At 46.1% G+C, this 17,491-nt stretch overlaps 1 protein-coding gene across 1 annotated transcript in view; it reads left to right on the plus strand.

The window, feature by feature from the left end:
• The window catches only part of prdm6 (PR domain containing 6), a gene marked incomplete at both ends in the record, with an annotated part of 126,694 nt that overhangs the window by 71,615 nt on the left and 37,588 nt on the right, over nt 1–17,491 (plus strand). The window contains one exon of the mRNA XM_083643989.1: nt 3,778–4,138. Coding sequence (XP_083500115.1) covers nt 3,778–4,138 — 361 coding nt within the window. The remainder of the gene's footprint in view (nt 1–3,777; nt 4,139–17,491) is intronic.

The raw sequence follows: 17,491 nt of genomic DNA on the forward strand, positions 1-17,491 counted from the left end.
CACACACACACACCCTGCAGCTATGTTTACTCGTGCACGTTCCATCCAATCAGCTCTCTGGGCTTGACACTCTGCAGCACAGCCGCCAACTCTGCTCTGTCTGTTACCTTGTGCGTGTGTGTGTGCGCGTGTGTGTGTGTGTGTGTGTGTGTGTGTATGTGTGTGTAGGTGTGTGTGTAGGTGTGTGTGTGCGTGCGTGCGTGCGTGGTTTGCGTGTGAACGCGCACGTGTGTGTGCGTGCGTGGTGTGTGTGCGTGCGTGTGTGTGTGGTAGGGCATTCACGACTAGTGAATTTTACTAGTCGACTAGCCGTCCCTAAAGGTAGTCGACTAGTCGACTAGTCGTTTTTTTTTTTTTTAATATATACATTTTTTTGAACTCATTGAGTGCCAGCCACTTTTGGAGAACGGACGCTCCCAGTGCCAGAGTTTCAGAGCCTTTTCAGTGATTTCTCGAGGCCCACAGAATATTGTCTGATATTACTATGTAAACACCAAACACGCACAAAGAATGAGGAGACTCTATTGTATCATCAGCAAAAAAAAGTTTATTGATACCATTTTCCGTTCTTTAGTTATCAGCCGGAGAAGATAAGTCAAAAACAGCAAAAACAGGCGTTTCCATCTAGAAGCTGAGATATTGAGCCTTTTGTGAAATTAAGCATTTCAAGCAAATCACTGACTATGAAACTAATATTTTCTGACCTGAAACAAAAAAAAATTGCTAAAACGACTAGTCGACTACTAAGCACAGTGTCGACTAGTGGCTTTACTAGTCGACTAGTCTGTGAATGCCCTAGTGTGTGGTGTGTGTGTTTGCGTGCGTGCGTGCGTGCGTGCGTGCGTGTGTGTGTGTGTGTGTGTGTGTGTGTGTGTGTTATTGTGTGTGCAACCCAATCACAGGATCAAATGTGGTCATTTTACATTTATAGAATCCACTGAAAATTTTAAATCTGGATATTTAGGTCCTCCAGCACCGACACCGGCTCTTCCTGGTTACTGCCTCGGCCCGGTATACAGCGAGTTGCGTGAGATCGGTTGGTTTAGGCCCTTGGTTTACTGGTTGGTTAATATACTGTTACTGTAATATTGCAGTAACACTTCAGTTTGCAGTACAGCTCTTGAGCTAAATACCCCGCCTCCAAAACCTTATCAAGAAATCACAGACTCTGCAATGTTGCAAACTGCCATCTGCATAATTCTCACATTTGAATGATGCATTTCATACGCAGCCAAAAGCGTATTGACACGTGTTTTTGTATATGCGATGTTTGTAGCAAAATGAATGGAGCGCGGCGCGCGGCGCGGCGTCGATCTCTCAGATGGTTTAATTATGGGCTCATCAGGTTATTATAGGATCAATGAGCCGCTGCAGAGCTGCTGGCAGGGCGAGCCGTGAGCGATGGACCGCTATGACTGTCTGGATGTCTTCATGTAAAACACTGGCAGAGGATGAGGCTCATCTGGAGCAGTAACCCCTGAGCAAGGCATTTCAGACCCTTCTCCAGTGACAAGACGAGACGGGGATTTTGCAGGCAGCTGGAGGGAAATTAAATAAATATCACAGGTTAGTAAAGGTGATAATACACGGGCACATTTTTAGGGCAAATCTGGGGCGAAATTTGGTGGGAAAGTCTCACTGAAAACAATCAGTTTGAATTCAAGAACAAGCTCTTTTTTTTTTGCAAAGTTTCAACATCAACCAATCAGAGACAAGAAAATTGGTCAGGTGATCTGTCCTCAGCCAAAAATATTGTAGTAATGGTCCAACTGCTGCTAAATAGTAAACGCAACTGAAACATTCGCTTGTTGTTTTCACTCAAATTTGCCCAAAATTCGCAAAAAACAAAAGAAAAAAGTGTTTGACATCCAAATGGCAATTTTCTTGGGCAACTCACATGGGTGACATTGCTTGGGAGTTAGTTAGTTATACTGGGAAGTAGCTCGACAGATTTCTGACCCTGTTGCTCACTTTGTTGCTTGTTGCTGGAAGTGTTGCCCATCTCCATTGCCCAAACAGTTGCCTGGTGTGTCACCATGCCAGGTGTTGACTATATGGAAGCTCAGAGATGCAGTGATACTGGCTGTTGCCAGGTGTTTATGTTGACTTTATGGAAGCTCAGAGATGCTGTGATACTGGCTGTTCCTGTTATTCCTGTGTTTCAGGGGGGGGCAGGTTTGTGGCTGGAAGGTTGTTGGTTCGGCCCGCGGTCCTTGACTGCATGTCCTCTAGGGATACACCGATATGAAAATGTTGGCTGAGAACGATAAGCGATATTAACATTGCAGTTATTGCCGATAACCGATATTTACAGATAAAATTGTGTACCTAAAAACACATGTAAACACTGCATTTGAAAAAGTGATGTCTTTCTTTACTGTATTTCCAAAACATTTTCGAAAAACCCATAAATCATAGATTTACCACATGGTTTCCTCTCAATATGAAAATTTTACCGATTACCGACAACATTGCAACATTAACAGATATATATGTAAAAATTACTAACATCGGACCGATGCCGATATGTTAAAAACGGATTAAAATCGTCCGATAGCGATATGATTGCAGATGTAACGTCCTCCTCTCTCTCCCATACCTTCCTGTCTCTCTCTCTCACTCACTGTCCCGCTCTCAAATATACAAGTACCGGTACATACAAATGGCAAAAAAAAAGAGTTTTGATTACAGGACAACAAGGGACAAGATGACAAGTGCAGCCATCAACAGAGACTCAAGGCTTCTTAATGCCATTTCAAACAGATTTAGCATAATGAAGGGTTATGAGGTGCAGGGCTGCCCGCCAGGCGCTCTGACCGCACAACACAACGCAGATGGATTCTGGGTAGAGCAAAAGACAGCTGGCATCAGCCGCTTCAGCCCCAGATCACATTTACTAGTCTTCTCTGTCGTCTGTGTTTTTATTCTGTTCTCGTTGTCGTCCATTTTAGTTTCCTGTAATCCTCAACATATCATCGTAATACATATTTATATGATTGTTTGATTCATATTTTTATTGTTATCTAATTAACAGCTAACAGTGACAAATAAAAATGTGAGCAATAAATACAAATCTGAACTGAATAAAATGCAAAGAGGGCAGATTTACCAGCCAGATCATCAGCCTATAGTGGACGTTATCCACACAAGATAATGTCAACTAATCCATCCAGACTCCCGGAGCTGATCTGGCTCGTACATTGGCTATATGTTAGCTAGATAGCAATTCATCCATGTTAGCAACATTATCTAAAATTAGCCAGCCTGTGCTGGAGGAACGTGTGCATCTATAGGAGGTGAAATATATCGTTTTGCATCAGCAATAATGACACCGAGGTTGGTCAAGTCAAGTCAACATGATTGGAAGTCCCATGTACAGTAAAGGTCTTTACACACAGTTTTTGTATGCATCTTTTTTAATCCGTCATTAAAACACAGACAGGTCAAACAGCTCACAAAAGGTCATTGACTGAAGCGAAAAATCCAGAAAAGTGAACCTGTTCCGCAAACTTTAATGACGGACAAAAGTTTCTGAGTCAGTGTGTAAACGTGCAGTGACACAACATGAGCTTGTATTTATTTTCAAATGTGCGTCAATTTCGGATGAAAAATAAAACACAGACATTGATGTGCAAAAGCCTTAAGCCTGTTGTAACTAAGTGACTCCTGCTTCCCCTTACCCTAACAGTAACCTGTTGTAACTGACTCCTCCTCCTCCTTACCCTAACAGTAACCTGTTGTAACTAAGTGACTCCATGTCCTCCCGTCTGTCTCCAGTAAACGTCCCGGCCACAGTGATGGAGGCCATGAGCAGACAAGACTCCCTCCAACCCTTCAGCAAGAACGGCAAACCCTCCTCCACCTCGTCCACCTCCCTCCTGCGCTCCATGGTCTTCCCCCACTCGCCGTGCTCCAGAAGCTTCTCCCTGCTGGACAAGGCGGGGATGGTGGGCCAGGCCGAGTCCAGCTTCGGCCAGCTGGGCTCCAAGAACCAGCGAGTCCTGGCCAGTCCCACCTCCACCAGCCAGCTGAGCACCGAGTTCAGCGACTGGCACCTGTGGAAGTGCGGCCAGTGCTTCAAGACCTTCACCCAGAGGATCCTGCTGCAGATGCACGTCTGTACGCAGAACCCCGACAGGTGAGACGCCATACAGCACGAGACCTTTATCTTTTAATGGAGTTGTATTAGTTTTAAATTATGTTCCCACTTGCACTTCTTTGTTACACGTATTTACGTTGTCTGTCTTGTCTCCATGGGGACCACAATGGAAATAAGCCTTCGGGCTTTATTGTGTTTTTATCCTCGGTGATATGTTGTCTTATGTCCTGTTTTTATCACCAAATAAAGTCAATCAATCAATCAATCAACCTGAAATGACCTATTGGCCAATATTTCATGGTCATTATGCTACTTATTATTATTATTAATAATAATAATAAGTAGCATAATGACATTGTCGGATGTCAGATAATAATCATTTATTATTATCTGAAATGTCATCTGGACCTACAATCAAGTCCATTCTTGCGTCAATTGGACTGTAAACAATAACAGTCAGTCATCAGACTGATAGACTCTGGCTGCCCAGATTGGGGATCAGATAAGTCATGAGGTGTGACCAAAGTCAGTTTGCTCAAGTCCCAAATCAGTCTCAACTCTTGAGGTGCAAGTCTCAAGTCAAGTGTAGATTACCAAGTCAATTCAGAAAAAAATCAGGAGGCAACTACCAATTTAATCTTGAAGAAAATTCAATATCTAGGGCTTTTCAATGCAATGTGGTTTTAAAGGATAAACACTTGGTAAAGAGCATCATGAGTATGATTTCTATATAATCAGTTTAAACTTCAATAAATTCAATCATTCCAGACAAATTCAGAGAGCAGAATTTAAATTCAGTCGTCTGTTGGAGCAAATCTCATCACTTTCAATCTAAGTCATTTACACAAACACAAGATCTCAAGTCAACACTTTAGAAACCTTTTCAAGTTAATTAAAGTACAAGTCAGAGTCAAGTCTCCAGTCTGACTCAAGCTACGTAGTAAACCTGGGACTCAAGTCACACTCGAGTCATGTCACTCGAGTCCCCACCTCTGATTCAGTATAATGATATATAATAAGATGATGATATTAATGAGATAACATTGCTAGTCTGAATAACACAACAAACCCATATTTTTTACAGCTCCTACATAAATCTCCAATCTGTTTCTCACTGACTGATGAACTGGTCTCATTTTATGTCAGCAATGAATTTATTATTATTTCACACTGAAAATACAGTAAATCAACGGTAAGTACTTTGTGTATTTACAGTACCCTTCACGATTATTCAGAAATGTGCTCTTGAAGGCTATGCAGTCAAACCAAACTGGCAAATGTCAATAGAAAAGACTTCACGGTGCAAACACACACCAGCTTCTAAAGTCCCCGTCAAGCGTAAATTCAACTGGAGCAGGAGCCTGGCCTTCACAATGCTTTGCTTCACGCTGGTCATAACTTCTACCGACTTCCTGTCTGGCCTGAACCAACTGCCCGCCGCTCGCGCGGTGCGGCTGACCTGAACATCTCATCTGTTAACAAGGCAGCCGAAAGGGAACTGGCTGCACTTTGCTGTGTTTGCAGCGTACTGTAATGTGTCTCAGCTCGCTACTTATATGAGACTGTTCCGTGTGACTTCCAATGGCTAAAAAAATAGCAAGATTTTTCAGAACATTTTCTTAAAGCACTCCGCCAGTTTATTGTGGCATTTTTAAGATATTGTTGATTAGCGACATTGTTCAACAAATATTTTTTGACAAAATAACTTGTGCTCAAGTTCAAAAAGTTAAGTTAGTTGCTAAAATGAAATGATGATGTAGGACTCAATTGAACACTATACTATGGCAATTTGATTGTGACTGAGGAGGACGAGCTAACATGTTATCTACCGTAGCTAGCTAGCTAGCTGTTAGCTATGCCCGCTACCTACTGGCTGTAACAACATTAACCGGGCTCAAAACACCATAGTGCAGTTCAATTCATGTATACAGGAAAAGAGGAAAAGTGATATTACAGGTGTTAAAAGTGTTACAATTCAAACATGGCCTGACTCAGTTAAAAACTGGTTTTCAACAGGTTCCTGTTCTGCAGCACATAAAACAAAACACAAACAAGCTCAGGTTCACTACATACCAAATCACGCAATCACAGACATCCAAAACACGTGTTTTCGAGTCACGCTCTTTCCAACGGGGGCATCGGCTTTCAAATCCGTTGGCCGGTTGTTGATATTTCAGCAATACTGTGGCTATCGTTGCAGCTAAGCTACGGAGGAATACTGTTTGTGACGTAACTTGCACAGTTTTTCTGGGCGTATCTCCTTGGTGTAGGCTATAGCACAGAATCAGATGATGTGCGACTTGACTATACATTCGGGGCTCATAGAACATTGACAACATTTGAAATAGTGCAACAGCTGTTGAGCGATCGTGCAGTAAAGAGTGAGACGTCTGCAACGCCAGCATCAGTACAATAAAGCTAGCCGTTCACTTTAGGGCTGAGAAATGCCATATAAACTCCAGCATCGCGTGCTCGCCTGCTCAACTGTTGAGCAATTGTGGGCCGCGGAAGCCGTTTTATGATATAGTAGTGACTAGTGACATATGACACAACATCCGAGTTTTTCAAAACTCGCCCTGGAAAGAGTTTTTCAGGAGCAGTCGCCAAACCAGACGCTCCTGTCAGCAATTAATGACTTTGGTTGTCTTGTCATCAAACGACGGTGTGTGTGTGTGGCTGAGAGAGCGTGTGTGTGTGTGTGTGTGTGTGTGTGTGTGTGTGTGTGTGTGTGTGTGTCTGTGTGTGTCTGTGTGTGTGCGCATGCATGCGTGTGTGTGTGTGTGTGTGTGTGTGCGTGTGTGTGTGTGTGAGGAAGAGAGTAAAGAGTGCGTAAAAGAGTGCGTGTGTATAACATCTGCCAACTTAATTATATACAGCATGGATGGAGGGTGTTTGGAAGAAGAGGAGATGTGTGTGTGTGTGTGTGAGTGAGTTTGCGCACGCACGTGTGTGTGCGTGCGGGTGTGTGTGTGTGTATGCGTGTGGGTGGGTGTGAGTGTGCGTGCGTGCGTGCGCGCGTGCATGCGTGTGTGTGCGTGCGTGCGTGTGCGCGTGTTGAGGGGTGTGCGATGTATTGGAAATTTTTTGCTTAGCTTTATTTTTTGCGGGGTGAGTGGGGGCGGTGTATAAATCAGCGTGGTGCGTCAGTGAGAAATACCTCGCCTTACGGTGACGGGCCCAGGAAAACAGATGCCACTTATTCAATAAACTAATACTCATAGGGAAGAAAAATGTGGGCTGGATATGCAGGGGGGGGGGGGTCGATGTGGAGCTGCCTGTCTATACCAAGGTTTTATGGGAAGAGGAGCAGATAAAATTCAGCTGAACAAGCCAAACAGAGTCCTACAGCGCCGCGCCGCTGACACACCGCTCGGGTTCGACCCACATGAGCCACCGAGAGAGAGTTCAACCTCACACACGCCAGGCGGCAAGCTGGGGCTTTGACAGACCGATACTGAAAGCTGTAGTTCCTCGAATAGCCACTTGAGGCTGGCTCCAAAAGGGAGACAGTCCCTCCTGTTCACTCCCATGTTAAAATGCCCAATCGACATGTTTAGAGCCTGGTTCAAAACACGGTTTTGGTCTATATAGCTCATTTCACCTTTCATAGCAACTGTACGGGCGGTGAATTTTTATATAACTCATCTATTTAGAGTAAAATCAACGTTAGAAAATATTTTTATTTGTTTCGGGCGTGATTGACAGGTTGCCTGATTATGGACTAATACCAGGCGGGGCTGCAGCTCTGGGAAACCCCTGGTCTCATGCTGGGAAAACCCCTGATCTCGTGCCGGGGAAACCCCTGGTCTCGCACCGGGGAAACCCCTGGTCTCGCGCCGGGGAAACCCCTGGTCTCGCGCCGGGGAAACCCCTGGTCTCGCGCCGGGGAAACCCCTGGTCTCGCGCCGGGGAAACCCCTGGTCTCGCGCCGGGGAAACCCCTGGTCTCGTGCCGGGGAAACCCCTGGTCTCGCGCCGTCTCGTGCGAGCTGCGCAAGAACCTCAAGAAGGCGACGGCCACACTAGGCTTCAGCACGGAGTGTCTACAAACCAATGGGTGATGTCATGCTGACAAACACGTGAAAGCGACACAACTTGACTGTTAAAGGCACCGTAAAATCCTTTCCTCTTTAACTGTAGCCCAGTGCTACAGTATTTATCCATTGTTTTGGTGGAGTGAGTTGCTGTGTTTGGGAGAGTTTTGAAGTGACATCATCAGTTTTGAAGTGACATCATCCCCCCGAGATGCCAAAGAGGTTTGTTGTTTGGAGCCCAAAGAACAAGATGGTGGATACAAGCCGCTGAACTGGGTTTTCTCATGAGGGTGGCTGCATCTCCCTTAGAGACAAGGTGAGAAGCTCAGTCATCCATGAGGGACTCTGAGTAGAGACACTGCTGCTTTGCGTAGAAAGGAGCCAGTTGAGGTTCAGGCATCTGGTAAGAATGCCATCTGGGCGCTTCCCTAGGGAGCTGGGAGGAGACCACGGGGCAGAAAGAGGGCAAGGTGGAGAGATTATGGGCCCTATCTTGGTACAGGTGATATCCCCTATTTGCGCTTGCGCACATGTTTGCACGTCCTTTAAGGCAGGCAGGATTGCAGTCCGCTGTCCAGGTGTTATGCCGAGTTTTGCTCCCCCGCCCGGCAGCAGCGAAACGCATCCCCACCTCACGGGAGCATATTGTAATGATTGTTTGGGTAGACGTGACCTCCCTGTATTTAAAAACAACCCCAAAATATGGTGGCGATGCAATACTCCCGGGGAAGCAAAACTCGTCACAACAACGGGCGCAAACACAGATTAGAGGCGTGCCAAATCATTTATACATGGCGCAAACGCGATTTGGGCGGTGTTCGTTGATGATGTTCGTTGATGATGTGCAAGACATGCACATCATATACCTGTTAAAAACATCTGAGTTTTGATGCAATTCGGGCTATTTTGTTGACTGGAGTGGGACAATAGAAACGTGTTTGCAGCGTGTAAACGGAGGAGACAAAAGAAAAGATTGGAGGATTTACAGTGGACTCAATTAAAACTCGTGAAACACTGAGCTGCCTTCGAGGACAGAGAGAGATGGAGAGAGCTTGTGACAGATCGGCTGTGATGCCAACGACCCTCCGGGTTATAGCAGGTGAAGGTGAATAGCCTATTGCAAGTAGGCTACATGTACAAGTTTTCTCAATTAATTTACCATAACCCCTCCTTGCAATGTGATAAAAGTTTCTCAGTGAATTATAGTTGATCGCCTCACCAAATAATCTGCTGGTTACCCAATTTTAGCAGCAGAATTTGATGTCCTCGCGTCTGTGCGTAATGACGTTTCTGCGCTGCGCAGCATGGAGATTATGTGCTCAAGCGCAGCAAGTATTTTAGCACCTAAGAGGTGCTTTTCAAAGCTCTTAGCGCAAAGTAATTGCGCGCTGCTGACGACAGGATAATGCCATCTATCCCCACATATTAGCGCTGAAACGCCTGCTTTGGCATGTGGCACGCCTATGTCCAGTACTATTATAACAGGCATGCGCTTGTGCCCGCCCCCGATTTGCATTGCGTTAAACGAGCGCAAATGCTAAATTACCATTTTTGGGAAGATAGGGCCCTATATCTCCACGCTGGCCTGGGAATGCCTCCGAGCTGGCTAATGTGGCCGGGGAAAGGGAAGTGTGCGGTCCCCTGCTGGATCTGCTGGATCTGCTGCCTCTGCGACCCCATCCTGGATAAGTGCTTAAAGGTGGATGGATACTGGCCCCATTTTCATGAAACTTCATGGTGGAGGTTTAGCAGCAGAAGAAGCTGTTCTAGAGGAGCGGATCCGATGTGACTCATGAACAAGCCTCACCAACATCAAGCAATAATAGCAGCCATGTTGGCCTTGGCAGAGGTCTGCGCTCTGCGAGTGCCTCTCTCATTTGTTTTGTTTTCTTCACACAGCGGCCATGTTGAATTACATCATGCTGAAAGAGCGGCCATGTTGAATTACATCATGCTGAAAGATGACGGTGGAGCGTAAACTCCTCAACTCACTTTGCCCACCATCTTATTATACCTCTCTCTCCTTCTCTCTCTCTCTCACACACACACACACACACACACACACACACACAGACACACACACACACACACACACACACACACACACATACACAAACTCCCTCTCCCCTCTCTCTCTCCCCTCTCTCTCCCTCTCTTGCCCCCTCTCTCCCACTCCTTCTCTCTCTTTTGCCCCCCCCTCTCTCTCCCTCTCCGCTCTCTCTCTCTCTCCCTCTCCCCCTCTTTCTCCCCCTCGCTCTCATTTGTAGAACACTGATGGCTCTTTATATCAGCTTTAAAAACACAATCACACACCTCTCAGCTCTGTCGTGTTTGAACACCCCCCCCCCCCCTTCCCGACTGACCGTTTCTTTCTCTAAAGTTTTTCTTCTGTGTTCTTTTTCTTTCTTTTTTCCCCTCGGTGTCATTTCGACCAAATCCATCATCGGAGGAGGAGTTTGTTTACGTCGGCGAGGCCTTGGAAAGTGCTTTTGATTTAGTTTTAAACCGGCATATTGTTTAAAGTTCAGTTGCGGCAGTGAGCGATGTGTCAGAGAGAATGATATTAACACAAGGAGACGGCGTTTCCACTTATGGATCTGACGTATTCCAAAGGCAGCGTACTGTAAACGACTGGACTAAACTAAATTAATAAGGGCTCTTTTATGAGTGATGTGTTTACTGCAGTGTGGGGAGCAGTCAATAGGGCTTTTAGTGAAAATCTGACTTTTCGCAGCGCTCTTTCATCTCCCGCGTCCGCAATATTTTTGAGTTTATTTGTGAATCAAATATGAATGTGTATATGAAGATAATCACGCTTCAGAGGACAGAGTGTTTACATGTAGATAAATCTTCAAAGAGTCAACTTCCAGAGGATTTAAATTGAAGGTTCATTTTCTCATTTATTGTTGCCGTTTAGCAGTGATTTGTCTGTTTTGCCTCATTACTCTAGTGATTCACTATAGCTAAATATTAAACATGAAATATTACTCATGTCTGGAATCAAATAAGAGCTAAATCAAAAGCAAAGTAAAGGTTGATATTTCTATAGATCTTTTTGGTCCATGCTCCCAGAGGCCCCGCCCCTGCCCCGCTCTGCTCGTCTCGCATTCACCATGAAGATTGATTGACAGCTGTCATGTCATGATATTATTGTTTGAAATTGGGTTGATATTTGATAGCACATGCTGACATAAGCACACTGTAGATTTCCTTATGAATGAAGACAACATGGTTGTCTTTTGATGTGAAAAACCAGACGGCAGACGGTACATTGTTAAATAGGTGATCTAAAATAGTTTAATGTTTTGTTATTTTCTCCATTTTAAGCAAGTTTAGATGTTGAAGAACCCACTTAACATAACAAACAACAGTTTTAGGATCAATTAATAGTAATATTGCTAAATAGTAATATTACTAAATAATAGATTTTGAGCGCATACCAGGCTTGTTTGTGTTAGATTTCGAGTGTGTTTGGGGGCGATTAAGATGTTTGGTTTCATTGGCTATTGCTTCACAGTTTCGGCCAATCAACTGTTTTTGTTGTTGTTGATGGGGGGTGATCGGGTGACAGCTATTGTATTGGGTGGGTCATTACCTGCCTGCCAGGTTGGCAAAAGTAGTAAAACTGTAAAAGGTCGTAAGCATTTCAACATGCAGTTTCTCCCACAATAAATGCACATTTAGTGTTGATGTCGGTGTTTTCCGCCCCACAGGCCTTGTGGGACCCCACAGACTGGCTTCTCATCCGCTAATTAACATTTACAATGCACTAATAGCTAATTACTAGTGAACTCTAATTAGCCAATTAACTTTCAATTAGCACTCATTCTGTATTAGTTGTTGTTTTTTGTGTGCGTTGAAGCTGTGTTTAGCGCAGCAGTTTGACCTTCATCATCACACATCTACAAACAATGTGTCACTTCCCACAGAAGGAAGCTTGGTCTTCTCAAATTAAGGCTAAGTTTAAATTAGACTTCTAAAGGATTTCATTTGAGTCCAATTAACTCTTACCGATTAACTCTCGTGATCTAATTTTCAATTAGTGCTTGATTTGTTTTAAGCTCTATTCACACACATCCATGTAGTGTAATGTCTTAGTGTTACACTGTTTCTTTGGAGATCTATTAACCGGGGGTTCAATTCCCAGAAGCGGGACGTCCAGCTTGGTCAGACGTTCCTAGACACAATTGGCCGTGTCTGTGGGTGGGAAGGCGGTGGGGTATGAGTCCTGGTCACTGCACTAGTGCCTCCTCTGGTCGGTCAGGGTGCCTGTTAGGGGGGAGGGGAACTTAAGGGGAATATCGTGAATATCCCACATGCTACGTCCTGCTGGTGAAACTCCTCACTGTCAGGTGAAAAGAAGCGGCTGGCAACTGCACATGCATCGGAGGACGCATGTGCTAGTCTACAACTCTCACCAGATCTGATTAACTCATTCAAATTAAATGAAACAACCGTAACAACCAACCCAATGTTTTCAACCATAACAGCCAACTGACGTAATGTTTCGTCTCAAGGTGACACTGCCCCAGTACCTTGGCGGGTCTACATGCTTTGCCATGATATCGGGTTGCTTAAGCACTTGGTCAGTGCTTTCAGTAACAGAAAGCAACCGTTTTACAGACTTTTACAGACTTGATTGATCCTCTAAATGTAGAGATATTGACTGATGAAATTCAGATGATCTTTTTTCATGGCTGAATATACTTTTGGGATAGAGCTGTTCATATTGAGCAGTTTGTTGTTGAGGTCAGATTGTAGCTCAGATTGCGTCCGTCTTAATGAGCTTGTCTCCACGGTCTTTCCAGGGACGGTTAAAGGATTTCAGTTGAGTGTTTGTCCATTAGGAGGCGGCCCGCTCGGCTCTCTGGGCGATTTGAGGTGAGAGGAGACCAGAGCTAATCAACAGCATTGATACCTTCTGACCTGAACCTCCCTGTGGACTTCAGTCACACTGACACTTCCTCTGGCACTTGCTAACAAACACCCAGAATTCTACACTGTAAAAACCAGTTATGTTTTAACTTCAGTTGGAGGGTTACATGGCTACATGCTAAAGAGTTGTTAAATTATGCCCATTTATGCTTTTTCAGGGAGCGCACTGTGTGCGGCACGGAGAATAGCAGATTGTTGGGGCACGCCTCCAAATTGCGCTGCACCGGGCGTTAAACACCCTGCAAGCGCTATAGCGTGAAGATATATAGGGCTTTTCACACTGCATGCTCTTAGCCCAGGGCTATCTTATCCCTGGGCTAAGAATAGGGCTAAGATAGCCCTGGGCTAACTTAGCCCCATTACACACACACACACACACACACACACACACACACACACACACACACACACACCAACAACACTAGAGAATATAGAAAGACTAATAATAAATATAGTAGTAAATAGGGTTGGGTACTGGAAAGCCCAGGTTAACCTAAACCCAGGGCTACTAGCCCAGGGTTAGTAGAGCCCAGGGCCGTTGGAACCAGTGCTGCCAGATACAGCAAATGGCCCCGTTTCACACTGCACCTCGCCCCGTGTTTAGAGTAGGGGTTAACCTGCTCCAGAGCAGGGCTATAGCTAGCCGGGGCTGAAAGTCGGGGTTAGCCCACTTTGGAGTGGGCCAGGATTGTGCAAGTGTGAAAGCTTTCTTAGCCCTGGGCTAACAGCTCTCTTAGCCCCAGGCTAAGAGACTGACTTAACCCTGGCTAAGTGTAGTTTGAAAAGCCCTTATAGAACTCCCACAACGTGCAGGGTAGTCCACTAGACTTATATAGAACTCCCACAACGTGCAGGGTAGTCCACTAGACTTCTATAGAACTCCCACAACGTGCAGGGTAGTCCACTAGACTTCTATAGAACTCCCACAATGTGTGAAGACAGACACACAGACAGGCGTGTACGTTTGCCTCCGATGCCGACGATGGATGGACGTTTTTTTTTTACTTTTAATTCGTAACCTTTTTCTTATTCAACCATTTGAGGAACTGCATCAGGAACTGCTGGCGATCAGATGTCAACATCGGTCAGTTGTCTTAGTTGGAGGACGGACAGCCCAAACACACCAGACACGTATCCGACACTGAAGCAACGCCTCGCGGAGGCAGTTTCATTTACAGTAGGTGTCCGTGTTAACAGCGGAGACCGATCACACCGGCGCGTTTATGCGTTGTCTCGCCTGTGTACAGCGAGAGTTTCGCTTTATTTTTGACGCATGACGCGAGCGGCCGCGTGCAGCCAGGCATGAAGTCAATACAAGTTGTGACCGGCGCTTCTGGTGTGAATGGCAACAAGGCTCCTGCTCAATGCATCCGTGACGTGCTGCTTCGGAGATGTTTGCGGTGTGAACCAAGCGTGAGACTCTCGCTGCTGTTGTCCGGTGCCTAACCCTAACCCTAACCCAGAGTTCAAAGGTCATCGTTCTCACCTGACAAACCAACTGAACTAAAGGAGGTCCTTTCTGCTCTAACCTCTACACACCAAGATGGTGAAATTTTGAAAGTGGAGTCCATCAGCTGCTCACCTCTCTCATCTCCATTAGGAGCGTCTAGTCTAATCCATCATCCTAATGTGACTGAGCACCATTCCCCCCTAAACTACACTACCCAGCAGCCCCGGCACTGATGACACACTATTGGCTGCTTGCTTGGGCTTTTGTTTCAGGCTCATTTGATGAGTACAACTGGTTGATGAGAGGACATTATCTGAGCTCTCTGCTTTAATAGTTTGGTCAATATATAGAAAGAGAGAGAGAGGAGGGGAGAGAGAGAGAGAGGAGGGGAGGGAGAGTGGAGGGGGGAGAGAGAGAGAGAGAGGAGGGGAGGGAGAGAGGAGGGGAGAGAGAGAGAGAGGAGGGGAGAGAGAGAGAGAGGAGGGGAGAGAGAGAGAGAGGAGGGGAGAGAGAGAGAGAGGAGGGGAGAGAGAGAGAGAGGAGGGGAGAGAGAGAGAGAGGAGGGGAGGGAGAGAGGAGGGGAGAGAGAGAGAGAGGAGGGGAGGGAGAGAGGAGGGGGGAGAGAGAGAGAGAGAGAGAGAGGAGGGGAGGGAGAGAGGAGGGGAGAGAGAGAGAGAGGAGGGGAGAGAGAGAGAGGAGGGGAGAGAGAGAGGGAGAGAGGAGGGGAGAGAGAGAGGAGGGGAGAGAGAGAGGAGGAGAGGAGGAGAGGGAGAGAGGAGGGGAGGGAGAGAGAGGAGGGGAGAGAGAGAGGAGGAGAGGGAGAGAGGAGGAGAGGGAGAGAGGAGGGGAGGGAGAGAGAGAGAGAGGAGGGGAGAGAGAGAGGAGGAGAGAGAAAGAGAGGAGGGGAGAGAGAAAGGAGGAGAGAGAGAGGAGGGGGGAGAGGGAGAGAGGAGGAGAGGGAGAGAGGAGGGGAGAGGAGGAGAGGGAGAGAGGAGGAGGGGAGAGAGAGAGGAGGGGAGGGAGAGAGGAGGGGGGAAAGAGAGGAGGGGAAAGAGAGAGAGGAGGGGAGGGAGAGAGGAGGGGAGGGAGAGAGGAGGGGAGAGAGAGAGGGGGGGGGGGAGGGGAGGGAGAGGAGGGGGGAGAGAGAGAGGAGGGGAGAGAGAGAGAGGAGGGGAGGGAGAGAGAGGAGGGGCGAGAGAGAGGGGAGGGGAGAGAGAGGGGCGAGAGAGAGAGAGAGAGAGAGGAGGGGAGGTAGAGAGGAGGAGAGGGAGAGAGGAGGGGAGAGAGAGAGAGAGGAGGGGAGGGAGAGAGAGGAGGCGAGAGAGAGAGGAGGGGAGAGAAGAGGAGAGAGAGAGCAAGGAGGGGCGAGAGAGAGAGGAGGGGCAAGAGAGAGGAGGGGAGGGAGAGAGGAGGAGAGCGAGGAGGGCAGAGAGAGAGAGGAGGGGAGCAGGGCCGATTCTAGGGGGGGGCAGGGGTGGGCTATGCCCACCCAAAAATTAATCTTGCCCACCCCCATTTTTTTTTTTTTTTTTTTTTGTATCTCCCTTTTTGAATTCCAGGCGACCGCATTTAGGGTCGCGACCCGAAGGTTGGAGACCACTGGGTTAGTTAGTTTAGGGTACCTAACAGTAGTTATAGCTTTAATTTGATTTGAGAAATAAGCTCATCCAATGCAAAGAATATTATGGAGTTGATTATTTTAAACTATGGATGAAGGATTGTTATTTATTTGTTAGGGTAACAAAGTCAATCTGCTTTCAAAGTTTTAATTTCAGTTTGAGTTTGAATAAGACTAAAAGTCTTGTAAATATAGGTTTGAAGGCTAAATGGCAAATAGTTTTTAGCTATGGTTAAGTCTCACTGCACTAGTCTTTAATTTGATTTGAGAAATAAGATCATCCAATGAAAAGAAATGTTATGGAGTTGATTATTTTAAACTGGATGAAGTATTTTTATTTATTTTTAGGGTAAGTCAATCTGCTTTCAAAGTGGTTTTCTTTGTCACTTTTCAGTTTGAATTTGAATAAGACTAAACGTCTTGGAAATATAGCAATAGTTTTGTAAATAGTTAGTTTGTACATGGTTTGCTAATAGTTTTGACAATAATAATGTAAACACTGGCCTGTCACCTGAGTGAAAGTTCCTACTTACAGTTTGGTGACCCAAAACAGAATGGTGACTCCTACTGGAACAATTTGGTTCAGTGTTTATGCCTGTGTTGCTGTCTGTTGTAGTGTAAAACGACTAAAGGGAGAGCAGGTGGTTACATGAAAGTGAGTGAGAAAAGGAGAAGATACTGAATAATGACATCACAACAGTATAATCCTAATGTTAATTTAAAATTAAATATTCTTGGATGAAAGTCCAAAAAACGTCAAATTTTCTTCAGCGCTGCCCTTGCAGGCAGCACCGAGAGTCCATTCCTACCTAAAAGTACTTCCAGCGCCACTGAATATAATGCAATTTAATCCCCATCCCCGAACCCACAACCTCTGGCAACCTACCGCCAAAGTTGCCCCCTACCAGCCCACCCTAGTGTGGCAGGCTAGATACGGGCCTGGAGGGGAGGGAGAGAGGAGGAGAGCGAGGAGGGCAGAGAGAGAGAGGAGGGGAGGGAGAGAGGAGGAGAAGGGGGATTCGTTTTGGGGGAGTATGAGGCAGAGGGAGATAACTGTGTGCATATATGTGTGGGTTTGCATGTGTATGCATTTGTGTGTGTGTGTGTGTGTGTGTGTGTGTGTGTGTGTGTGTGTGTGTGTGTGTGTGTGTGTGTGTGTGTGTGTGTGTCATTGATTGTGTATTGACGAGGCGGGAGCAGTGATTTATAGCTGCGTGTCCCGGGGGAACGTCTTCATACGAGGCGACAGAGTCGTCCTCTGCACCGATAACTCTGGACCCACACCAAGCTACACACACACACACACACACACACACACACACCGACAACACTAGAAAATGGACAGAAAGACAAATA

The sequence above is a fragment of the Poromitra crassiceps genome, assembly GCF_964638095.1.
Source record: "Poromitra crassiceps genome assembly, chromosome: 10".
NCBI classification, from domain to species: Eukaryota; Metazoa; Chordata; class Actinopteri; order Beryciformes; family Melamphaidae; genus Poromitra; species Poromitra crassiceps.